This window comes from Lacerta agilis, chromosome 15 (genome assembly GCF_009819535.1).
Source record: "Lacerta agilis isolate rLacAgi1 chromosome 15, rLacAgi1.pri, whole genome shotgun sequence".
Lineage (NCBI taxonomy): Eukaryota > Metazoa > Chordata > Lepidosauria > Squamata > Lacertidae > Lacerta > Lacerta agilis.
Genome location: NC_046326.1, coordinates 14,819,101 through 14,845,472, shown reverse-complemented (window position 1 = coordinate 14,845,472; position 26,372 = coordinate 14,819,101). Strand labels below are relative to the sequence as shown.

The 26,372-nt window shown below is 50.2% G+C and overlaps 1 protein-coding gene across 3 annotated transcripts; it reads left to right on the top strand.

The window, feature by feature from the left end:
- The first annotated feature begins 502 nt into the window (after positions 1–502).
- Positions 503–26,057, top strand: FXYD6 (FXYD domain containing ion transport regulator 6). Of its 3 annotated transcripts, none has more exons than XM_033171445.1 (8): positions 503–729; positions 19,571–19,630; positions 20,098–20,136; positions 20,242–20,316; positions 21,157–21,193; positions 22,070–22,119; positions 22,671–22,713; positions 24,394–26,057. In XM_033171445.1, exons 2-7 carry the CDS (start codon positions 19,573–19,575, stop codon positions 22,697–22,699), a joined length of 288 nt encoding a protein of 95 aa, XP_033027336.1. In that variant the 5' UTR covers positions 503–729; positions 19,571–19,572; the 3' UTR covers positions 22,700–22,713; positions 24,394–26,057. The 3 variants fall into 3 exon arrangements, with proteins under 3 accessions (XP_033027336.1, XP_033027334.1, XP_033027337.1); XM_033171443.1 differs by having other exon boundaries at positions 19,568–19,630; XM_033171446.1 differs by lacking the exon at positions 22,070–22,119 and having other exon boundaries at positions 19,568–19,630.
- Positions 26,058–26,372: the final 315 nt, after the last annotated feature.

Here is a 26,372-nt window from a genome sequence, read left to right as displayed (position 1 = left end):
TGCTCCACGTAAGCTCGCTGGACCAGCGGTACTCTCATGAAACGTCGAGGACCGGGATGGGGGTGGGAGGTACAGCGGGAGAGCCGTTTCCAGAGCAGTGTGGGGCAACCAAGTCCTCCCAAGGCTGGGCGTAGTTGCGATCGATGTGAAGGCGCCGCTGAACATGGGCAGAGCACTTTGCCTTCCCCCTAAGCACCCCCAAGCAGCTGGCATGGCGTCGAGGGTCTGCTTGAGCTTCGTGAGACCGCGGCAGGCAGTCGGTGCAGTCGCTGGCCGCTCCGAAATGGAGACTGGCGGTCTCGGGGCTAGCGTCCAGAAACACGCTCTGACATCAGTGCAGGTGGCGGAGAGACCAACTCCCCCCCCCCCCCAGCTCGCCCCTGCTCGCTCGCTCGCTCTCCCTCCCTCCGTCTGTCCTGCCAGCGCCGCCTCCCCGGCTCCGCGCAGGCTCGCCCCCCCCCCGCCTCCCTCCCTTTCTCAGCCGAGCCAGCCATGCCCATGGCCCGAGCCCGTGGCAACGCCCAGCCCCAACCAGCCACGAGGGGACGCGGGCTTGAGCGCAGCAGCGCCCGAAGGAAAGGAGACACCCTAACCCAGCCTGCCAGCCTCGCGCGCCCGCCCTCGCCTGCGATCGCCGCCTTCGTCGTCGGAGCGGCCCACCTCCAGCCCCGTCTCGTCTCGCCCCGCCAGACGCCCGAGAGCCGCCGTCGCCCTCGCGCCGCCTGCCCGGTAAGCGGGGCCCCCGACGGGAAGGTAGCCACGTAGCGCAGGCTTTCCGCCCCCACTCCAGGAAAGACCGGCCCGGCCAACGGCAGCCTGACGGGCTCTGTCGCGAGCGTCGAAGACCCTCCCCACCGAGCTCAGCCGGGCTGCTTCCAGGCACCACGGGAGACGTGACCGGGGAGCAAATGCCTCCCCCGGGGCCCCGCCCGAATTGTCCTTCCCTCGCACTCGACGGGTCCTCTGCCCCGAGGAGCCGGGCGGGTCCCGCTCTAGCCTTCTGCCCGTCAGCAGCCATTCCAAATACACGCCAGCTCCCTCCTGTTCCTGGGCATAGCACCCCCAGGGTCTTCCCACTCACGACACCCACCCACCCCACTAGTCCGCGCCAGGCCAAAACTGTCCTGATTGAATAAGCATCCGATCTGGGGAGGCATGTGCCCCTAAATATGTTTCCCTCTACCCTCTCTTCTCACCCTTTGGGATTTTGGGGATCAATCTGTAAATAAATAAAGAGACAGAATAACCAGGAGTGTGCCTCTGAGCATTCGCAGAGTGTCTCCCTCCAGACCAGCATTAACTACAGTCCAACACTTTGGGCGCGGGAAAGAGACGGGCCAAGAGGGCGGCTTCTTTGGCAAGACTCGGCTCCAGCACCCGGGGATCGCTCACACCCACCCTGAGCCCTCCTGCTGCGTGGTGGGGCTTGCGATGCCTGCTTTGGGTGCTCAGCGGGAGTTCCCGGGAGCTCAGTGTCATCGTCACCCTACCTTCGCCAGGCGCTCCCTACGCGTCTCCCTCCCGCCTCCCCAGCTGCATCTCTCTCTCTCCCCCCCCCTTCAACGCCCCACTTGTTGGCACAACCGCTGTGGCTCTTCTTGCACATGCCCTGCAGTCTGTCTGTCTTGCAAATCTGTCCATTGCGCGGCTGTGATTGGCTTTGCTGTTGCCGGCCCACCACCTGATAGCACGGCTCTTCTTTCCGTGGGTTGCCTAGTTACCAGTTATCTCCCCACATAAGTCTGGGAGGATGTTTTGCTTGACTAGTCTCTCCCCGCCCCCGGCCAACCTCGACATTCTCCCCGCTCCCTCCCTGCTCGTGGATGGAATCCCATCTGACAGCCTGCAATTCGCGCATTGTCCGCCCCCCCTCCATCTACGCTGCCCCCCCCCTCAGTAAGCCGCTCAGCCGTGCTCCTGGATTCATCCGGCCACGACGACCGCCCCCCCCGCCCCTCTTCTCATTCTTTTTTTCTGGTAAACACTAATCCAGACTTGCATTCCAAACATATTGCATTCCTCTTTACGAGGCGACTTTTCTTGGCTGTGGGATGATTCAGGCGGTTGGAAGGGGATACAACGTGCACTACAGGAAGCCATTATGGTCGGTAGGGGAGCGGGAGGGGGTGGGGTAGGCGGAGGAGAAACCTGTTTATCTAGAACAACATGAGAAGAGAACCGATGGAGGCGGAGGGAGAGGAGAGATGTGTTTCATGCTTTTTTTTCGGGGGGGGGGAGGTGTCCCTCTGCAAAATATAGGCATAATTTTGCAGGAGGGAGGGATCTGTGGGAGGAGGGCCGAGGGAGGGGCGGCCTATCTGGTTTTTGCAACATGAAGAAATGTTTTCAAAGTGGTCCGAGACTTCTACGCAATTCCCTCCCCTTGCGCATGCGCCCTCTGGGCAGCCCCTCCTTGGCATCATCTGGCCTCCCATCATCTGGTGGAGGGAGGGGCTCAGCTTTCTCTCTCCTCGCTTTTGAAAACAAATCCAGCAGAATGAAGAGAGAAGAGAGAGCGATGGAAGGGGGCGGGCTGCAATAAAAGGCAGAGTTAAAGCTGTGGGGGAGGGAGAGGCCAGGTGGATGTCCGCCTGCCTGCCTGCCTGCCTGAGCTAATGCCATTGCAATGGAGACACAGCTGACCTCTGGCCGGGATGGGCTTTAACTTTTGGGGGAGCCACTCTCTGGAGATGCCCCAAAAGAGCCCCTGAGAGAGTCATAGTTCCCACCATTTTGTTGCAAGCAGAGGAGAAGAGGGAGGCTTGTCTTCTTTCTGGGGCTCACGTTGCAATTAAGCAATTAACTTTAACTGACTGGGTGAAATGTATGGTAGCAATTTGTGAGTTATCAGATCTGTGACGAACTTAAAAGATGCGAGGCCTTGAAATCAGAAGCGCTGATTTTCTAAAATCTGTATCCCATAATTACCGGTATTTTTCCCATGTATAAGACCCCCCCCCCCATGTATAAGACACCCCCTATTTTTGTGAAAAAAACAACAACCCATGTCTTATACACAGAAAAATACGGTATGTCTGTGCTTGGCTTGCATGTGGGCATGATGTGAAGGGATACGGTAAGTTCCTGGAGGACAAAGCTATCAATGGCTTCTAGGCATGGTGTCTGTGCTCTGTCTCCATGGTCAGAGGCAGTAATTCTACCAGTTACTGGAAACTGCAGAGGGGAGAGTGTTCTTGGGGTTGTGTCCTGCTTGCAGGCTTTCCTGAAGTAGTCAACCTGGTTGAGTACTTTGAGAAGAGGATAGTAGACTAGATGGACCATTGGCCTGATCCAGCCAGCTCTTCTGGTGTAGACGCAGAACTACTGCACTCTGGCTTCAATTTACTGGAATACACACCTGAGATTTTGGGCATGCTCAGTTGAAAGTGTTACGAGAATTATAAGATCTAAGATATAAAATAAATGTTCATAAATGTACCAGGCAAAACACATACATAAATATATAAACAACATGTCTGAAGAAGTGTGCATGCACACGAAAGCTCATACCAAGAACAAACTTAGTTGGTCTTTAGGTACTACTGGAAGGATTTTTTTATTTTTTATTTGTTATGTTTGAAACAGTACAGGAAAACAGTCCTTCAAGCCATTTGACTCTTTCAGTGACCTCAAATATTCCTCTGCAGTTTAAATGGAAATGGGAAAAGCTTTCCCATTGTCTATGTGCTCACAAATCCTGCCTTAAGGGCACATTTGGGTATGAAATAGGGGTGAGCCTGTGACCTGGACTCAGGAATTAAGTGTTTATCATCACAAAAGAATGGCCAGGATGTCCAGGTAAACCCATTAACAGGTTTCCTTCCAGACAGGATTCTGTTGTAGACTGCCCCTCTGTGATGTCGAAATAAATTAAAAAAATTGTCCAGTAGCACCTTAGAGACCAACTAAGTATGTATGATGTATTGCTACGGGGTGGTAATTTCAAAGTCTATTTAAGGGCTTGCACACCATTGTTCTGGGTTTCCTCCTTCCTCCTGTGTGTGGGGGTGAGCACCCTGTTGAAAGAAATGGGAAAGCTTAAATTGAGGGACGGTACAGTATCTGAGATGACATATGGGGAGATGAGAAGATGGACAGGGCCTACCAGCCGTGATCCAGCTCTGTATTTCATTTACTTATATTCCACCTTTCCGCCATGGAATTCAGGGGATCACTTGTGGGGCTCCAGGGTTTCCTCACCCAGGCGGAGACCTGTTTTAGATCTGCTTAGCTTCAGCAAGGTTGTTCCATCACGTGCCTTCAGGCCACATCCCAATTTTGGGGAACAGGAAAGAAAACTTTCAGAGCAGCTGTTAGGAGGAGACATTTACAGTGTCTAAAACACACAACACAAGAGCCCAGAAAGTATGTTGGAATGAGCTTGAGCTGGCAGGGTACAAAAACTGATTTAAATCAAAACAAAATTAAAAATTAAAAAAAAAATCCTTCCAGTAGCACCTTAGAGACCAACTAAATTTGTTCTTGGTATGAGCTTTCGTGTGCATGCACACTTCTTCAGGTACCAGATAACAAATTTTCTATTCCTAGTTCAGACACTTCAGAAGCAAAATGTTAGATGCTGATTGTTCGATACAGTCACTAAAACAAGCTGACTTTGAATTAAATGAACTCCTTACACTGCTTATACAAAAAATTATGGAATATATGAAAACAGTTTTACCATTTTCGAAACAGAATGTGATACGTTGCTTACAGCCAAACTGTAGTGTCCACTTCAGCAGATGCATGAAGCATAATCCTCAGGTACAGGAATATACTCAACTGGAGGGTGGGGGTCAGAGGAAATGTAATGCAAAATGTACTTAATGGCCATTCATTTATAACTTGCAGGAATGCAAATTAAGTACAGTGTCCCTTTACCACAGCTGTGATACGTGATAAACAATCACCCTGAGAATGCAGAGTTCATTTACGATTTAGTTGTCTGTCCCCATATGCCTGTGCATTTCTTCAGCTGAAGAATACCACTTCATGTTTCCAATGAAGTGGACTTTAGTCCACGAAAGCCTATGCATAATAACATTTGTAAGTCTTTAAGACAGGGTGGGAACTGGTGCTCTTCAGGTGTCGCTGGACTACAGACCCCACCATCCTTCCTTGACCATTGACCATGGTGTCTGAGGCTGATGGAAGTTGGAGTCCAACAACATCTGGAGACCAGCCACAGATGTTCCCTGCCCCTGCTTTAAGATTCTTTGAAATTGTCCACATTGGAGCATAATTTTGTCTGTTCTAATTAGACTGAAGTAGTTCACGCCCACATGCATTTGGATTTGTACATGAGAAGCAACTTCAGTCCACACCAGTAGGTGTTCCCTTCTGTGTTTGTCCTTGCCTTCTAATTTGTTGCCTCTGTTATGCCAGTTAAGTACTGACAGGGCATGTGCACAGATAGCTGACCTGCATACCTACCCCACCCTCGCAAAAAGTGTGCAGAAGTATATGGTCAGGCAATTGTAAATTTGCTTGTGTACTTTTCTTGTTTTCTGCAATTAAGAATAAACACACACACATTCAGGAGCCGAAGTCAGGAGCAGGTTAGCAATGTGTCAGTGAAGTTAACTCTTTACTCAAAGAAACCAAAACAGTACAGACCTAGTGATCACAGCAACTCTTCCCAGTAGGTCTTGGCAGGGGCGTAGAAAGGGGGTGCGGTGGGGGCGGTTCGCCCCGGGTGCCCTCACTGAGGGGGGTGTCATGTGGCGCGCTGCCCACCTGCGACTCCCAAGCCTACCCCAAGCCGTTGGGGTAAGGGAGGGATCTGCACTGCTTTGCTGGTGGCATCCCCCCTTCCCCCTTCATTTTCACAGCTTGGGGGAGGCTTGGGAGTTGCAGGTGGGTGGCGCACCGAATGTCCGCCATGGGTGGCTTGCTCCGCCCTGGCTGCAGGACGTGCATGCTGCTCCAGGCACCTGATTGGCTATCCCACACCTGGGAGGGCACCTTCCGCGCCACGCTCCCCTCGGGAGAGTACCCGCCCTAGGCAGTGCGGGCATATGCTCCGCCACTGAGTCCTGGCCCTATGAAGCAATTGTGAAGACGGAAAGGTCCTCTTATTTCCATTGCTCCCTAAGACTCCTTTTCATTCGGGTCCTTCCCAAGCATTCTCAGGCTCCTTCATCTAGTCTCTCGTTGCTCTGCCTCTTCATTCATCTATATTTTCTGGGAGACTAGGGAGGAGGGGAGCTGGTCACAGCAGGAGGGAGAGACTTCCTGTATTCTCCAGCAGCCTGCCTCACCTCTTTCTCCTGGCCCTCATTCCTCTCCTGCCTTTGATTCTGCACTGCTTTTTGCCCCAGCCTCTTCCTGCTCACTAAGCCCTGTTACCTATTCAGCTTTCAACACTTCCTCCTCCCAGTCTTCTCCCTCAGACCACTCATCATTGTCCCACCACCAGTCCCCTGGCTCTGAGCTTTCTTTCCCTGGGGATTCCCTTGGGGGGTTTCCAAGCTGATTCCTCCCTCCATTCCTCTGCATCCAGCCAGTTCATCTCTCTCTCTCTCTCTCTCTCTCTCTCTCTCTCTCTCTCTCACACACACACACACACACACACACACACACACTACGCTCCCCACCTGGCCTTACTAGCATGCTGGAAAAGATATGAAAGCAATTATATATTTTTTTTCAGATTGCTGTCCAATATATATAGTGTCAAAGTTTTGAATGTGGTTTGTTTGTACACTTTTCTGTTTTTGTGCAAATCTGAGGGATCAAAAACAACCACCACCCCTCTATTTAAGAGCACACCACACTGTAAATAGTCACAAGTACAGCCAGAAAAGAAATGAAAGTGTTGTAGAAGTGGTAGGCATGGAAAAGGGAGCAGCAGAAAATGACAATTGATCCATCCACCCAAAAACACTGAAGCAAATCATCTGCGGCCCTGAGTGGAACAGTCTGGAGCATGATTTCCCCCAATTTATCTGATTATCCTCATATTGGGTAAACTTGAATTTACAGCAGGAAAACATCAAGGTTGGTGTTGTTTGATGGTAACATCATGTGGACTACTCAAATTAAATGGGAATTCAAACACACAGTAAATTGTGGTGCAGACAAGCCCTTTAATGTTCTTGCTGCAACAGAAAACCCTCTGTAAATTATCAGAATAATGTCAATGTACATCTGCATAAACTGTCTTGTTTGGCTCCAGTTTGTGCCATGCTCTAATTAGATGGTAATTAGATGTTAAATGCATAAAACCTGTCTTTTATTTTGAACATTGATTTATGAGTACAGACAAATACATCGAGGAAGACAATTTACTTGCAGACTCAAATATCCAGAACTGCCTAGAAATAAAGGCTAGAATTTATTGGGCTGAGAGTGGGTTTGGTTGATAGGCAGAGATATAAACATATATTTTGAGAAATGAGAAAATTGCAGCAATCAAGAAGCTAGTGGGTATCAATTGGATCTCCTAACTGAGCTCAGACAATTATGTTGGTGAGGATTATCTTAACCTACAGGACAGCATCTCCTGGAGCTAGGGACCAGATCCCAGAACTTGCAATGATTTGGGAGCTTCTGGTCCACAGTAACATTAAGTTGAACATTATTCACCTTGCAGTGTTCATAACGCTTGACCTTCAGAGCCTGAGATGTTTGCTTCTTTCCCCTGGTGCTTTCCTTACCTTGAACAGAAGGTCTTTTGAATTTCATATGCTTGACTGAAAACAGAACCCATGGCTTCTGCTTTCAGGAATTCTAAGAGAATATGGTATGCTTTCTTGTGTCCCTCCCCCCAATCTCAAACCTGGGGACTAGACTCTCCCACAATCATAGATGCATCAAAACAATAACAAAATAGTGATGCTTCTCTGCTCCTGTCCCCCAAAGTGAAAAATGTCACCTACTGCCTGAAATGGTGGGTGGTCTTACAATGACTCCAAACTTCACCCTCACCACCAACCACAGTTAATCACAAACTGGGTGGCACTGATGATAATAGGATGGGGGGGACTGTAAGTGTTAAAGACGTTTTCCCTGCCCATATCTTTTTCCTGCCTCAGCACCTCTGTCTGCTACAAAAATTACAACAGAGAAGCCGAATCAAGGCCTTTTGAAGAAGTCTTAGCACACCTATGGAAAGATGACAGGGGTGCACAAGCACTTCCTGCAGGAGGGTGTGTTCAACAATGTTGGGGCTGTAACTAAAAAGGCCCTGCTGCTTGCAGAAGCAAATGTGGCTTCTGTGCATAGTGGAATCGGAAGCATCGTTTTTTGTCTGTAGGACTTAGCGTGCAATCCGATTACTCGGAAGCAAGTCCCCCTGTGTTCAACGGGACTTGTTCTTTGTGAGTTCAGGAATGCCGTCGTCATTCTGGGGAAGTTTGTGTGAGAGGAGGCAGTTAGTGATGTTCTCCCTGATATCTGGTTCCTCGCCCAAGGCTGTTAATGTCTCAAGTGTCAAAAACAGCCCCTGGAACTGAGCCCAGAAATGAATGAATAGCTGGTGCAGCTGTTTTAAAATAAAAGAGGTGGTACAACTGCGACCTCCCATGAATTCTGAAGTGTTTCAGTTCAGTGTGTCAGCCAGCCAGCCACCCCGCCACCCCCTTTCAAGGAGCTCCATTCCATTCCCCCACCCCCTGCCTTGGCCCCAAGAGACATTCTTTCCATGTTCAGTCCTCACTATTTGTTGTTGTGGAGGCAGGTTGCTCCTTTGTTCATTTTCCCTAAAGATTTTTGGTACCTCTGTAAACATTTGGGGTTTACACCCTTTGGCTATGGTCCTGTTGGCGCTCAGTAGCTGAGTTTTGCATAAGATGGACAGACGACTACATTGACTCGAGCCTGCCAACAGGCAAGCAGCAACATTTTGTGCTAGCTGTAGTTTCTGTTTACAAAGGCAGGCTCACATATTTAGATAATCAGGCGGAGGGGAAAAAAAAACAATAATAAGGAATGTCCTCTCTGCTCAAGCAAGCAAGAGAATCTTCTAGGCTCCAGGGCTGTTGCTAGGCCCTTAAAAGACTTGAGGCACAAGCCTATGATTAAAATCTGCATGAAATCTGCATATGCTAATTTGCATGTCTACATGTAAATTAGGTCAGCTTTCAGAGAGCACCCTATGTAAGCAAAGTCACATAATTTGTAAAGCTTAAAAAGTGGGGTGAGGATGGGGTAGGAGATCTGGGGAATGGTGCAAAAGACCCAGGGCTCTACCCACCCTCCGATTAAGGGCCACCCGTTTAAGAATGCTCCCGTGTGCTTTCTTCCAAGGTTGTTTTCCCCACGAAGGCAGCTAAGCCTTGCCAAAGTCACATCTGATATACTTAGTGGTGGGTAGTGGGCCAAGCTATGCTTTTGGGGGCCTGCCACATTCTGTCTTGCCATGTGCACGTCAGGCTGATGAGCTGAACCCCCTCCATGGCCAAGAGAAGCATCTCCAAATGGATCTGGCAATTGTTCCAGGATAGGTTAGGACATGATCCCTTAGGTTAGTGGGAGGGAAGGAGGCAAGGGTGGCCTGTCCCATCTCACCACCTGAGGCAAAATGAGATGGTGCCTTCTGATTTTGCGCGACTCTTGAAGCTACCACAGCTGCTACTCCTCGCTTCTCCAGTGATGGTGGGAGGTTGCTCCCAGGGAGGTGCCCCTTGGATCCTACCACCTGAGGCAGCAGCCTCATGGACAGGCCGATCCTGGGAGGAGCCTGAGGGTCTTGACGAGTGGGAACAGGGGGCTTTCTGCAGCCTTCAAGCCTGTCAAGTCAAAACTGGGATGGCAAAACGCTCCCTAAAGGCCAGCATCCAATATTTTAGAGCCAGTCCTTCTGTGCAGAACAGACAACAAACCAACACTGATGTTTCTGGTGATGCCTGTGACTTTTCCACTCTGAATTATCATGCAAGGTGTTTTGTTCTTATTTCTTCCTTGTGGCACTAAAATAAAGTAAAAAGGTAAAGGACCCCTGGACGGTTAAGTCCAGTCAATCTCGCTTTCAGGCCAAGGGAGCCGGCGTTTGTCCACAGACAGCTTTCCAGGTCATGTCGCCAGCATGACTACACCGCTTCTGGTGCAATGGAACACTGTGACGGAAACCAGAGTGCACAAAAATGCCGTTTACCTTCCCACCGCAGTGGTACCTCTTTATCTACTTGCATTGGCATGCTTTCGAATTGCCAGGTTGGCAGGAGCTGGGGAAGAGCAACGGGAGCTCACTCCATTGCGGGGATTTGAACCGCCAACCTTCCAATCAGCAAGCCCAAGAGGCTCAGTGGTTTAGACCACAGCGCCACCCGCACCTTATTGCAAACCACTGCTGTACCTTTTTTTAAAATGGCATTTGCACTGGTGGTTGGGGTGTCGTGCTTTCCCCCACCCCACTGCTCCTGCGGCCAGGCTTGACCACAAGCCAAGGGGTCTCTCTCTCTCTCTTTCTCCCTCACTCCACCTGCCAGGAACGCATTCATGTGGCAGGAAGCACTTGTCAGGCACAGTGCAGGCCGGGTTCAGAATCTCTGGAGCAGAAGACAGAAAAAAACCTCCCTCACACTAGAAGCCTGACTGATGTTGAAGCAAAGTGACATCCCTGCCTGTGTTCACACATGCACCCCCCCCCTTGAGGCAGCTGAGCTGTGCAGGCAAGACTCAAGGGCAGTGCCATGATTTTAACCAGGTTTGATCTTTGGTAGATGCCTCCAGGCCCCTTAACAAGAACAGGAAGCTGTGATGTTAGCAGGGGCTGGGCGGCTTCGGGAAGACGATGGGCAACATTGACATTCTCTCCTTTGCTGAGCTGCAGAGATGAATTTCCACTCTTATTAGGGTGCAGAAAATGCAGGGTTTGGGCTCTGCCTGTTGTAAGGCACGGATGAAGAAAAGGGTGTGGTGTGCTTGAGACAGAGAAACTCTTCTCTAAAGGGGTTGGTTTGGGGGAGATCTGTGACAGATGAACTGCCAAGAGTCTGTCTGTTCCTTGGGGTTGGTGTTTTTTATATTTGGGGAAAGCCGGCCCCTTGCCACCTGGATGCTTCTTTTTAACCGGGGTTCACATAATCTGTGGACAAAGAGCTGGCCTCCATTTTTGTCTTGCCTTCTTATACACCCTGAAAAATCAGATAGGAAGCAAAAGTGACGCCCACAGCCAATGAGTCAACAACAAATCCTGAAGTTGGGTCGTCCAGATTGGTTTAGGAGGGAGGAGGGGAGGCAGGCAGGCAAACTGAGAGGGGGGTGGGGCGTGTATCTGTGTGTGACTAGGCAGCAGAACTTGCAAAAACCATAATGACAAGCTACAGGATTGACTTGGCTGCCTCTGCTGTGCACAGGGGATAACTTAAAAGCAAAAGGGAAAGGTGAATGTTTGTGCAGTCCTAAAAGTCAATTTTCTGATGCACGTTTTAAAGAAGGAGACTGAGATGGGATGAATGTCCTCATTTATCTGGTAAAATCCCTCCCTTCTGATTAAAATCCAATGCTAGGTACGTTGCCCTCTAGCCTGGTGGGCAGATTTTGTGTGTGGCTGAAATATATGATTACAGTATAGCCGAGTAAACACAGAATGAAGAGCCCATTTTCAAAGGATGAAGTCCATGGTTTTCTGACCGGGCTGCCCTGCTCCCTCATAAGGACCGAGGCTGCTATTTACACTCCCCTTTATGCTGAGGTCCCTGAATGGGAGCAGATGCTCACCTTGGACTCAGGTGTGTGCGCTTGTGTATGTGCAGTACTGGTATGTAGCAGTCATGAATGGTCAAGTGTGGGGATGGGCAACCTCAGACCATGTGCAACGCCATTAGGCAGACTGAAGGGGACTTCCTCAGTTGGGGATTTTGGAGGGTGGCCTCCAGCTGTTCTGCTTTTGTCTTCCCATCACCACCACCATTCTGGTATGTTGCCACACAGCCTACCTTGGCTCCCTTTTTCAGCCTTCTGTCTCAGGTGAGGAGCAGTGGAGGATGACACCCCATCACTACCATAATTACCAGTCCACATGGCTTCTGGACCAGGGAAAGACGTTGCCTTGTTTTGGGCTGGCCCTGTGTGTTCTTCAGTTCCCCACCCACCCTGGCCTCCTCTCTCTTGGTGCAAGTGACCCAGCAGTGCAGCTTCCAATGCTGCTCACCAGTAGATGCTTATCAAAGGTCTTTGCTTTACTGCTTTGGTGCATTTTTGCAAACTTTCACTGAGTTTTTGCTTTGTGGATGAGCAAACAGCTGCCTGATTAGCACATGAAATCCATGCTCGAGTACTAAAGCATGCATGGATATATTTGCATATATAAATTCCCTAAATGTGAAAAGCCTGTGTTAAGTTTTGTATTCCATTAATCTCTTTCTTCGCATGAATGATGGAGCTATTGGCCAGCAAAACAAAAGCATCCCAAATATTTATCCAGCTGGATTACATGCATCAGCTGCAGGAGGAGGAGGAGGAGGCCATACTGTTGTCTTTGCTTGCTGTGTGCCAGATCCTGCTATGGGGCTGGGGTGACATGTGGAGGCTGGCAGCCCTTTCCTTGTCATCCGTGGCTGGCACAACAAAGTGGTGGCTGGTGCCCCACCCCGACCCTCTTCTCTCCTGCAGGAGGGTCCTTGCATGGCTTGTGTGGAAGGCTGCCCTTTCTGTAGCACGCTGGGTGCAGGAAGCTGGAAGCAAGTCCCTTGGCATGGGGAACTTTCTGAGACACACCAGCAAGAAGCTTGGTTTTGCCTGGCTGATCGTGACTTGAGGGGAAGATTTCCTCAATGACAAGCTTTGCCATGGGGTCCTCTTGGTCAGAGGAAGGTTATCAGTGGCTTCTAGTCATGAGGGTTCTATGCTGTCTCCATTTACTGGCCAGGATCCCACAGTCCCCCTCCATCTCCATCCTGGAGAGGAATCCTGGGATGGGAGAGGTCTCGTGGATTTCATGGTTAATTTTTAAGAAGGGGAGAGGCCCAGTTCACGCTGAGGACTGCAGCTGAGCAGGCAACACTGAACAGGCAGAGTATCTATCTCACTCTTTGATCTTGCTCAAAGGCCGCTTTATGTCTGGCCATTAGGAGGAGGGAGAAATCACAAAAGAAAACTGCTTTTTGCATGATAGAGCTACTAAATGATGCATTAGTCCCCAGATCGACTGCTGTCCTCAAGGCAGAGACTACTGGATGGACAATTTAGACAGCAGAATAATAGCAGTAGGAACAGAGCACACTTGACTCACTGGGTAGTTCTCATTGTGGCTTGATCTTGGCTCTTACCTTCCACAGGAAAGTTGGATGCTTTAAATAAAATCCCTGATCCTTTTCATGAGTGACTGAGACTCCTGTTGCACAGGGTTCCCTTGGCACACTTGACTAATATCAGGGATCAAGGATGATGGAGAAGTGCTTGTCTTGCCAGAGAAAGGGCTGAGTAGAGCAATAGAACCAGACTCTGGTGGGGAGCCTTCCAGAGTGGGCTCTGCTCAGCCTTGAAGCCAAGAACGGCTCCCTGCTCCCCATGATGAGAGAAGGCCTCTCCAGGTACAGCAGCAGAAAGCAGACTCCCAGCAGAACATGCCCATATTGCAGACAGCAGGTCCTTGGGGCCCCTCTTGCTGTGCAGAATGAAACCCTGCTCACCAGCACTGGCAAGGACACCTATGTCATTACCATCCCCAGCGCAGGCTGCTGTTGTTCCTCCCATACAATGCAGCTGATGGCAAGCCTTGACTCAGGGATATGTTAACAAAGGGAAGTCCAAGGACAGATTCCAGCCACTTGCCCAGCTCAGTGACTGCCCTTCAAGGTACAGCAGGCAGCCCCAAAGCTAGCATTGCAGCATTTGGACAGGTGGCATCCAGCTGGCAGCCCCTCCTGAAGTGTTAGGCTTCGCTAGGAGGTGTTTCCACAGCTCTCTCTGTCTCCTTCCCACCCGTTTTACAGCTTCCAGTGGTCACTTGCTGAGATGCTGTGCCTGGGTGCGGGGGAAAAACAACCACTCCATACCTGGAAAGGGTTGCCCTGAATCATTTTATACAATTTAAACACAATTTGTATTTTATCTTTACAATCTTCCATAAATTGTTATCATTCTATGTTTCACGTTGATGAAACGAATCACAACAACAACAGCAAACAAAACAGTAAAGCCATTCTAGAGGGTCTTTACAATGATAAGCTTATTTGCAAAATATAGGGAACCACTTAGATAAAACAATGCTGCATTAATAAATTCATATTTTTACCCATCTAATTTTAATCATTTTCAGTTAGTTCTATGTTACTTCTAAGACAGCCTTCCCAATATTTTATTATTACACTACAGTATTCAATGTGTACCTAGCGTCCAATAAGATTTCTTACATGATTGCCATTCTATTGCACAACTTCTTGTAATATTATATTTTCTGCATTAATATTCTCTGCCAGAGTCCTTGTTCCCGTTCAGTGGTTGTTGAAAGGTCTGATCACAGGTGAACTCAGCTGTCTTGTCTAGCATGTCCCTAAGCAATAGCCACCACTGCCACATCCTCTGGTGACAAATGCATCAAATCCTTTCAAGGGCTATCTTCCATGTGCTTGTTACATGCATCCCTGCAGGCGACTGGTTTGCTCCTCTGTGGCCCTGGCTGTGACTCTCAATGCAAGAGGAGGCTTGGGGAAGGCTTGGGGCGGGACAGCAGAGTCAGTGGTCAGGCAGAAGGACCCTCTACGCCCCAGGTGTCCCAGTGCCTGTTCTGCAGCTGCGGAGGGAGGGAGGTTGCTGGTTGGGCCTTGGATGCTGCATCCATGGCTTTTGAGACTAAGCTCAGTGGCTCTGTCCAGCACCCAGGAAGAGGTTCATAGGTGGGGCCTGCTTTTTTTGCCTGTAGCTCTTTCTGCTCTGGGGTGGAGGATTGGCAAGCCAGGCAGGATGTGTGCTGCAGGTCATGAAATGAAGAGTGCCCTACGGACTCCTCACCTGCCCAGCAAAGGAAATGCCACATTGCCAAAGAGAAACGTCACACGGGCTCAGGGTGCATTGTGATATATATATATATATATATATATATATATATATATATATATATATATATATATATATATATATATATATATATATATATATCCATACAGCTTAATTACCAAGGTGGATTCTACATTCAAGGCGGCAAGGAGGGAATGCTGTGTATGCTCAGAGGCACACTGCCTCTCAGTTGCAGACCTGGCATGAAATGCTGACATGTGTGTGTGTGTGTGTGTGTGTGTGTGTTTGCATATGTGTGTGTTAATGTTGTGGCTGGGCAATGTGTTCCAGCTGCATTATATTTTTGTGGTGACATTTGGGGGTAGACCAGAGATTCTTTCACAGATTTCCTCCCAACACAAACAGCAGATGGTGCTTATGGTATTTTTTGCCAACACCATGACAGAGAGGGAAAGGGTTGAAGTCCTGGTCCTGGCTGTAGCCCTCCTTATCCCCAGTGATAAAAGAACTACAGTCATACCTTGGAAGTCGAATGGAATCTTTTCCGGAAGTCCGTTCGACTTCCAAAACGTTCGAAAACCAAAGCATGACTTCTGATTGGCTGCAGAAGCCCCATTGGACATTCAGGTTCCAAAGAACGTTTGCAAACCAGAACACTCACTTCTGGGTTTGCGGCATTCAGGAGCCAAAATGTCTGAGTACCAAGGCATTCGGGATCCAAGGTATGACTGTATTTTTTTAAAAAAAATACAACCCCACTGACATGCTAAAAGTAGTTTGGCCCTGAGTAATCTGCTGTGGGTTAAACCACAGAGTCTAGGGCTTGCTGATCAGAAGGTCGGCGGTTCGAATCCCTGCCACGGGGTGAGCTCCCGTTGCTCAGTCCCAGCTCCTGCCCACCTAGCAGTTCGAAAGCACGTCAAAGTGCAAGTAGATAAATAAGGACCGCTCCAGCGGGAAGGTAAACAGCGTTTCCGTGCGCTGCTCTGGTTTGCCAGAAGCGGCTTTGTCATGCTGGCCACATGACCTGGAAGCTGTCTGCGGACAAACGCCGGCTCCCTTGGCCTATAGAGCGAGATGAGCGCCACAACCCCAGAGTCGGACATGACTGGACCTGATGGTCAGGGGTCCCTTTACCTTTACCTTTAATCTGCAGGATGGAACATAAGGTTTGGCTACCTGAAGGACACTTGAGATAACTATACACCCTTTGAGTGGCAGCACTCCAAGGTACGAGTTTGCTGGGTGCTTTCTGACCTGTGAAGAAAGACTCCATTGACTGATGGCTCTGGTGCTTCTGTTAACATCAGCCGTAAGTTGCCAAGGCAACAAATGGGGCTCTCTTTGCAGACAGGGACAGTATCTATTCTTCATACAGTAAAGGGCAATCCCATATTCTAGACAACTTCCCAGGATTAGCACCAGTGTTAAATTTTGTTGCGCCTGAGTTACAGATGGGGGAGAAATAGATCCAGAACCTCACAGGTAAATCTCCCTTCCCACTGGTGCACCAGCTGTGACCCTATCTAGAACTGTTGGGCTTTGTCACCTTTATTCATTTATTAGTGACTTCCAGCCTAGACTACTGCAATACAGGTACACTTTATCTGAGGCTGTTCAGAAACCAAAACTGGTACAGGATGCAGGTTGGGTGGATTGGGACATATGATGCCTATATTGCACCAGTTATACAGGCCACCAGTATGTTTCCTGCTGGGTGGATTTTAGAGGGTAGGAGAGGATATTTAATTACTTATTTATTATCCTTCTTTTCACTTCTGCAAGAATGCAAATAGAGTTAAAAATCACTATCCACGTGCAGGTTATCTTTAGAAGCTTCGGAGGCAAGGTTGTGCAACCTTCTAAAAAGAATTGTTATGTTATCCCTGGGGTGCTTAGGCAGACTTGGAGCATCTCCCATCTAAGTTCCCTCTTAACAAAGAAATCACTTTCAGGCCTGTTTTAGGCAAAGAAGAAAATATAAAGTTTACTCAAGCCAAAAGATGTGCCAGGGTTCAGATAGATACAGTGATGAAAATCAGGCAGGCAATTAATAATAATTAAAAGTTACAAAAGCCCATTGTTCAGCTCAAAAATGGTGTGTGTTCTTTGGAGAGAGCTTGCTGGCAATTTATCCCATTGTAGGTAAGAAGAAGATTGTGTGCAGTGAGAGGAAGAAAAAATATTAAGTTTACTATTGTTCCCCTCCGACCACAAAGAGGTTATGTGACATCATACTCCCCTGTTTGTGACTCTATAGCAATTACACAGTTGTGGTCTTGGCTGCAAATTCTCCCACATTCCCAGCCCATTTCAAGACATTTAAAGCCCTAAATGTTTGGGTTCAGGTGGTTTTAGGGACTGTTCCCACCAATGCAATGCAGCCTGTACTTTTAGGATCTGTTTAGGACGACCTGTTGAGATGCTCACCTATGAACACAATTAGATTGGCAGACACACAGAATGGAGCCCTTTCGGCAATGCCTCCCCCACCAAATTATGGATTGTCAGCCTGTGACTAGGCAAACCTATTTGCTTGTTGGTTTCAAGCAGGCTTTAAAAGCTCACTTTTTGTGCTGTTTTCCTGCTGCTCTGTATATTTTAAGTGATATTTTAAGAGTTTGGCTTTAAAGGGCTTTGAGTCACTGACCTTCAAGCCCACTTGGAGGGTGATATGTGCTGCTCCTGGGCAGTGAGTGGGCAGCTGCTCTGGAAAAGATGGGAGGCAACTGCTATGGGAATTTGGTGCAGATCTTCCCACTGTGGGGGATTTCACAGGATTCCTTATCCAACACAAAATGGGCTCAATGAGTTGCAACAGGGTGGTGTGGGAATGTTGTGGGTAACAGCAGAGGATATATTGATTAATATAATCCTTCCTAACTCGTGCTAGCAAGTTTCTTTATACAGCAGAGTGCAGAGTGCCTTTACACAGCAAGAAGCTGGTTGCAGACGCATGTGAGTCTCTTAAAACAATAAGCAATTCAATCTGGCTTGCCCAAATTGGATGTGTTCCTGGTAAGATCCCTTGAATCCTTCCTAAAAGAATAAAGACACAACAGTATTATTCATAAGTAACAAAAAGAAGTTTTACTCCTCATCAGGCAGAGCACGGCGTGACCCCTGAAGGCAAGCTTTAGGCTTAAGTTACAAATACTGTATGTACAAACAGGTTTACCCCATATGGGAGATAACCTAGGGACTGCTGGCTGCCAGCCAGCAGCACAGTCCAGGTCAGGGGTCTGCAACCTTTAAGACGAAAAGAGCCACTTGGACCTGTTTCCAAAGGGGAAAAAAAACTGGGAGCCGCAAAACCATTGCGACATTTAAAACAAATATAACGCTGCATACCCACCGATCCAAAAAGCAGGCATGGCAGCTGCCTCCCCGCACCTCCCGCCGAACGTGGTGGGGGATGGGGAGAAGCAGCAGGAAGCGACGGGGATGTTGCTGGATCGTGCCCAGCACCTCCGTTCGCCGAAAGAAGCTTCTTTCGGCGAACGGAGGTGCTGACACGATCCAGCAACATCCCCGTCGCTTCCTGCCTGCCTCCCCCCATCGCCCACCGCGTTCGGCGGGAGGTGGGGGGAGGCAGTGGAGATGTTGCTGGATCGTGCCCAGCACCTCCGTTCACCGAAAGAAGCTTCTTTCAGCGAACGGAGGTGCTGACACGATCCAGCAACATCCCCGTCGCTTCCTGCCCGCCTACCCCCATCCCCTGCCGCGTTCGGCGGGAGGTGGGGGGAGGCAGTGGAGATGTTGCTGGATCGTGCCCAGCACCTCCGTTCGCTGAAAGAAGCTTCTTTCGGCGAACAGAGGTGCTGACACGATCCAGCAACATCCCCGTCGCTTCCTGCCCGCCTCCCCCATCCCCCGCTGCGTTTGGGGTGGGTGGGCGCAGGCGGGCCAGCAGCGCAGCGCGGCGGCGCCTACATTTCGGCGCTAAGCGCCAGCCCTGCCCAGAGCCGCGGCAAACCTGTCAAAGAGCCGCATGCAGCTCCGGAGCCGCGGGTTGCCGACCCCCGGTCCAGGTGAATCAGGAAGCAGGCAGGATGAAAAAGAAGGGAGGTGGCTATGTGACTTGATCTTTTACTAGGTCTGGAAAGGTCCAGTGGCGGAGCAACATGCTGCAGCCCCCAGAGAGGAGAACAGGTGGGGTCGTGGCTGGCACAAGTCCTGGGGTCGTGGTGCACTGCCTACGGGGGCATGGGACATGTCCAGGGGCGTGGTGTGTCACCTGTGGGAGCATGGCGCAGGGGCGTGTCGTGTCGCCTGCGGGGGTACGGCGCGCATCCCAGGGTTGCGCATCCCGGGGGGCGGCCGCAATGGCACCCTTTTGCCAAATGGTACCTGGTGTGACACACTCCCCTGCCCCCCCATATGCCGGTGGAAAGGTCACGCCCACCTACTAGTCACATGCAAAAGGAAGGATGCACCAGCCAGGTGTAACAGGAAGTTCAACTGGCTGGACCAACATTCCCCATGCATGTTCACTCTAGGCAAACAGGAAATGTTGTACTTGACTGCTCCAAAGGATTACATCCCACAGGTTGGAGGGTGGGCTGACTTGCTGCAGTGCTAACTGTCCTGTTGCCACACATCTCCCATTGGCCCTTCTTCCTTAGTCTGACCACCTGCTCCCCCTTTCTGCTTTCTCCCTCAGCAGCCATGGAAACGGGGCTGATCTTTCTCTGCTCTCTGCTGGTTCCAGTGATGCTGGTGGATGGTAGGTAGCAGTCTTGGGTGGGTGGGGAGAACAGGTCTCATGAAAACAGCTGCCCCTACCCACTGGGAGAGGTCTTTGCTTCTTGAGCCTTTAGGAGCACACGCAAGTTCATTCTGCCATTATTTCTCTGTGTGATGAAAGTGCTGTGGTGAAGCATTATCTCCTCGGGTGACTCGGGTATTTGTACTATTGAATTAATTTTCATGGGTATGTAAGCAGGCTTCCAAAGCTAAAACACCTGTAAAGCATTCACTTCCAGAAATAAATCCTCTTGATATCTCTCCCGCTCCATTGGCTACTCCCTAAGTCCTAGGTAGCAAAAGCCCCAGTTTTGGCATAAATGCTCCCTTCCAGCAACCCATCCTCCTTACACACACACACACAGACATTGGGGGAAATGGATTCTCATGTATTTTGCTGTGGACAGATTCATATTCATGGGTCTCTTCTGTTTTTTTTATTTCCAGTGACTGATCAAGAGAAGGAAAATGACCCCTTTAACTATGGTGAGCATCTTTAAGCACCCTTCCCTGTGCAGTGTGTTTCTGGGCATTGCGGCCTGTTTGCAAACGCAGCAGCAAGCGGCATCTTCCTTTTCTCTCCCCCTCCAGACTACCAGAACCTTCGGATCGGTGGCTTGGTTTTCGCTGTGGTCTTCTTCACTGTGGGGATCCTCCTTATACTGAGTGAGTCTGCAAATTTCTCTGTGGCCCTCCCGTTTGGTAGAGTGAGGCAGCCTCCTCAGGCGGCAGAGTGAAAGGCGTTATGAAAAGGCAACAAGCTGTCAGTTTATTAATGGGCTATTGCTGCATATTGTGTAATCTCAAGGAGGGGAAGGCAGACCTCTGGGATTTTCTGCCTCTGGTGCCAAAATAATTTGGCCACCCTTGGCTGCTGTGTGATTGGGCTTGTGGGCGCCAAACCTAAAATGGCTTGGCCTCAACAGCACCACTTAAATTTGCCACGAGGGACAGGGCTGTTCTGAATATGAAATGTTGCCATCAGTCTAAAACACTGGCCCAAAGCCCAAGATGTGTGGTGACACATGTGGAGGACACTGAGGCCCTGCCTGGGTGGCACCTCTTCCCTCCCCCCATGCGGTACTTTCAGTTCCTCTACTACAGCCTAAATGAAACCTGCCTGCTCAGGAGGCAGTTTCAGAGCCTCCCATCCCAGTTGTGGCTCTCTTCTTCTCCCTCTTCTCTGTTGGGTAGCAAGAACGGGAGAGGAGTGCTTTGGTTCCTGCTCCTGCAGACAGAGGATGAGCTGTTGCTCAGCTAATGAGCTCTGAATGTTCTCACCAGTTTCCAGAGACCCAAGAATTCCCTAGATGGGATGAAGTGGGCTGCTGTTGCTGTAGCAGCAGCAGCAAGCAGCAGCAGCATGAAGATAGCCTGCCACTGAGGAGGGTTTCTTGTGGGAACTATGCCCAGTGATGCTTTGGAGGGACATCTGCCCAATTTCCAGGGGCAAACCTTTGTTGAGGTTCTGGTTCCAAGTTCATGGCATGCTCTTTCTTTTCCCAGGCAGAAGATGTAGGTGCAGTTTCAACCAAAAGCCAAGGTATGTGGCAGCATGGAGGATCCTCGGGTTCCATCTGGGTGACACCTCTCTCCTCAGCCCCTTCCCAGCCCCCATTCATTCATTACTCCTATGAAACTTGAAATACCATGACATCCTATTCCAAGGAGCAAGGGCCACAGTGGCTGCAACTTTCTAGTTGGATTCCTACAGCTTGGATCAAGTGTGTGTGTTTTTTTTGTCTGAAATAAAAGCAGCCTTGGAAGGAGCAGCGGAGAGAAGAAGCTTTGATCTCTCTGTTCAAAATTCCAGACACACCAACTTCCCTTCCTTCTCCACCTCAGCCTGCAAGCCTGTTTTTCTTGCATGGACAACTATGGGCCAGCATGTCACCTCCAGTTTAGACCCAGGGAGCAAAATTTAAAGCATCATTGTACTTTCCCTTAAGAGATTTGGGGAAGAAACCATAACTCAGTGTTCGAGCATCTGTGTTGCATGCAAAAAGTCTGTGTTTCATTTCCAGGCAGCATTTCCAGGCAGGGCTAGAAGATGGGATAAGCCCCTGCCTGAAATCTTGGACAGCTGCTGCCAGTTAATGTAGGCAATACTACGCTTGAGAGACCAATGGTCTAACTCTGTATAAAGGTAGCTTCAGGTGTTTCTGTAGGAGTTGCCTTGGCAGCTGATGGCCTTGAGATTCAGGCAGGCCGAGATGGGAAGTGTCTCTCTTACATGTCTTTAAATTGTAAATGTAATTACAGATTCCCAAGATGAAAAAGAGAGAGAGAGAGAGAATAGTCTTTACAGAACTGTGGCCAGAAACACCAGCCATTCATGGGGCCCTGCCTGCTCCCCTGATCCCAGCTTCGGCAAGAGGCAATTTGGCAATTCCACTAAACTCTCTGTCTCTCTTTGCAGGGCTCCTGGAGAGGAGGAGGCACAGGGGGAGAATTTGATTGCCTCAAATGGTAAGGGCCTTTCATACTTGCTGTGCAGAAGCTTCCTGAGGGTCCCTCCTTCTTCTGTGTGGGGAAGAGCCTCCTGGCACCTGACCAAGGGTGCTTTTGAAGGAGTGCTTCTGATACGCTCTGAATTCCTGACTCTGCCTGCAGTCTGTGTGCTCAAATGTTTCTTTTGTGCGTAGATATCTTGGCTGCAAGAGGAAGCAGCCAGGATGCTTTGTGTGACAGCAGTGCTGGTTTGCAGAAGCGGACAGACCACTTTAACGGCATGGCCAGTTTTCTAGGAACTCTTGATTGAATGGGAAATAGTTTCTCCCTGCTTGGCGTTTGGGATGTCTTCAAAAACTCTCTTGTCCCTTTTGTCTGGCAGTGGGAGGTGGTCAGATATCGTGTTCCCCCACAGCCACTTACTTGAGTGCTCCTTATAAGGAGAAAATGTACAGCTGTGTCATGGAGGAGTCAGGGACATTTTTCAGATGGTCTTTTCTTTTCTTTTCTTTTCTTTTCTTTTCTTTTCTTTTCTTTTCTTTTCTTTTCTTTTCTTTTCTTTTCTGCAGCAACAGGAGCACAAAAAGCAGAGAACTGAACAGAAATTACGAGGTAAGCTTTCCAGAGAGGAAGCTAGTGCTGTCTGTCCTTCGTGTGGCATTGCATGGGGTGGCAATACCAATGGGGTGGACTGAAGCTTGGGCAGAAGGATGACCCATCCACGGCCACTTCACCCTATTTCTGTTCTATGGAATGTGGTTTGAGAATTGGAGAGGGCTTCTTTCCTCAGTTTCGGCTACATGAGGGCAGCATCTCTTGAGGGTGGGTTTCTTTTGCTTCTTCTCTTGTTTGTTTATTTTTTATTGCATTTATACTGAAACAAACAAAACCAGCAACACTCCATGGTTTTCTATGGATTGCCATTTGCTGTGATCAGAGCCGTCTTAAGGGGATCTGCCGCCCTGGCGCGGCTATCCCTCCGGCGCCCCCGCCATGCCGCCTCTCCGCCGCCTCCCTCCCGCGCTTGCCGCCCCTTGGGAGGGGGGTGGGCGAGTGGGGGGTGAGGGGCGTGGCGCTGGAGCGGCGCGGGGCTCTGCGCGCCCTTCCAGCGCTTCCGGGATGGGAGGTTCCTCGCCTCCCAGAGCCCCAGCTGGAGTGCTGGAAGGTCGCGCAAAGCCCCGCGCCGCTCCAGCGCTCCAGCTGGGGCTCTGGGAGGCGAGGGCGGGCGGCTTACAGCCCGCCCGCCGGCGCGCGAGTGCCCGCCTGCCCGTGGGGGCGGGGGCGGGTTGGGGAGGAGGAGCCCGGTATGCCGGCGGGCTCTCGGGGGCGCCCCTGGGGCGCCCAGCGCCCTGGCGCACCGCACCACCGGCTTCTATGGATGAGACGGCTCTGGCTGTGATTCAGTGGTAAAACGTGAGTTTCTCTGGGGAAAACGCCTGGACAATAAAGGAAAACACATGGACGTGGAGCTGTGCCTGGAAAGGGCTGTGCAAAAGGAAGTCTGGATGAATCCTTAGAGTCAGGAAGGCATGAAACCTTCCTGAGCAGGAAGATAACAAACACTAATTACAGCTTCTCCTTTTCCAATGGGCTCTAGCCCTGTCTCCCAACTCTGCCAATTAAAGGAGAAAAAAATGAAATGGGGGTGCAAATATTTCAGCATTCCTCCCATACTGGAGCTGCATCAGTCCCCATCTCCACCCATGACCCTTTCCCAGAGTCTTCTGGGTGGAGCTGGGGGGGGGCAGGAGGAGCCTTGGATGAACAGCAAGGAGGAAGCCCCAGTTCCAGGAGCTGGAACATGTTCCTTTTGAGCTCCTTATGGAGGACTGATCTAATTCCCAGTAGTGGCTGCAGATTTCTGCCTTTGCAAAGCCTGATTTCTCCGTTGAATGTTGTCCCTGTCAAAGGCAGAGACACTCTCACATGCAGATGGTGTTTTCCTTGAACTTGGGTTCCCCCCCAACTGCCAAGTTGTTTGAGTGACTGATAGTTGTGAATGCAAAATTCCTGGCAGCCCGCCAAGAAATGGCCTTGCAGGCTGTTGCAAGCAGAGGTGTGTGGGAGCCACAGGCGACTGCCTGCCGCTTCTTCTCCTAATGTGTGTCTTTAAGATAAACGAGCAGATGCAATCTCCTGATCTTGAACCACGCAAGTCAGACACAACCTGCATGCCCAATCTGGGCCCCTTCCTAGAAAGGCAGCGTGCCCTCCCCCTTTTGCTCTACTGCCAGCAAAGCTGCAATTTCCAGGCTGCCACCCCTCCTTTCCTTCCTTCCTTTTCTCCTGTAGATCTAGAGACCAGACAACGGACAAGCGGACCTCAGATGCAAATGATGTGAAGAGAGGCTGAGGTGAAGGACCTGCCTGGGTCCTTGCAGGGAGATGCTGCCAGCTCTGTGTCCATGTTGGGCTGTGTCCTGGAACATCGGTTCTCTCTTTAAAAAAACTCCCCCACCCCCAACTACTGCCAATACCATCCACCTGTGTAATGTTAATCCGTGGTGACCGTTGCCTCCAGTTCGATGTTGTTGTGTGAGTCTGTTTCTCTTCACTTCCCTCATGCTGTTTTGACGTGATGCTCCATCCTTGGAGAGTGAGAAAGGAGGTTCCTTCGGCCTGTGCAACATCCCCATAGGGTAACTTCTCTTCCTTGTACCTTTCCATGACCTCAGATGCTGGCAAAAGCAATGAAGTGGGGCTGGGGGAGATATATTTATGCATATAATGTGCAGTGTTCAGCCATAAGAGCAGAGATCCAGCCCTGCCCCCCTCCGTCCCCTTCCCCTCTCCGTAAGAAAAATGCTGTGTCCTCTCTCGCCTCCAACCAGTACTCAGCAAGGCCTATGAAGAGAAGCCCCCTGCCCATGCCACTGTGATGCCAGCCTGAGGGAAGATGCTAGTGTCATCTGGTGAAGCGGAAGGAGGAGGAAGGGTGAGGGGAGAGCTCTCATTTCCCAACTCCACATGTGACTAGGAGAGGAAGATGTCAGCAACGGCACTGCCTCGCTTACCTGGGAGTGCTGCCTCTGCAAATCTCTGCCCTCCAGCCCCCTCCAGCCATGCCACTGTGTGGGGAGATCTGCAGAGTTTCCAGGTTTCTTCTGCAAAGCCTTGGAAGGGTGACATCCTCACTTCACACAGGCTTGTCTGGAGCCATGCTGTGCAATTGCTCCTGGGCTTAGGGCCGAAACAGCACCAAAAGGCAGGAGCATTTATCTTTTGCAGAGCTCAGCCTCCTCCACCCCATCACTGCCCCACCAATTTGTCGCCACCAGGTTGTCTTTCCACAATGCTTTACGCAGCCACATGTGCAAATTCAGCTGTTAAATTTGTTCCAATGCAAGGTTTGCTCTATGTCAGAGCCACTGCCCCCATGAACGATTCAAGTCAGCTCCCTGCCATTGGAAGGAGGGAATCCCTCTCCTCTTCCTTGTCTGGGACAGTGAGGATTTGCAAAGGGATTTGACCCCTGTCTCAGTCAGCACAGTTTAGCCCCAGGAAGATCACTCTCTGCCCGGCCCAGCCAACTTTTGGTTTCCGACCTTGATGGACTTAGGCCACTGGGAATGCCTGTGCAGGGCAGTGTGAGTGCTGTGCTTGGGGCCACCTGCCTCCCACCCAGGTGGCCTCATCTCCCGCTCACACCAATGAGTGAGTGGGCCACCCTGCTCTGCCCCCTCCACCAGTGTTTGCTGTGTGTACACCACCAGTCGTCTGTTGCCATGTGCCTCTCCGTTGTGTCTGTAGTATGCAGTTGGTAACAGCCATTTAACACACCTGGTAGAAAGCCATCCAGCTGTAAAAGTGTTGTAACTCTGAAAACCAAACCCACTGTTGTGTCTTCATCTGAAATAGGCAACCCTGCTGTGCTGCTGTGATAAAGGACTGTTGCATTTTTGTGTTGTGTCCCAAAACCCACATGAGAAGAGGAATAAAATATCATTTCTATTTCAGTGGCTCTGGCTTCTCTCTGTGGGCTTTAGCTGTCCTACCAGCCCTTGCTCACAGTGGGGCTTTGCAGGGGGAGCTGCTGGTCTCGCCCAGGCCTTCCATGTGTAACCTCTGCTGTGACTAGAAGGTGCCTGGTCCTCATTCCTCCCCACACCAGTGGTGGACCTTGGGCTTTCAAATTCCAGCTGTGCCCTGTGCAGTGCCAAAATTCGGTGGTCTCCTGCCTTTCACCTTACATTCCGCATCATAGTTGCAGGGTCTGTGAGGCTCCACATGCATTGCAACGAAAGTGGTTGCACTCCCCTAAATCGACGTCT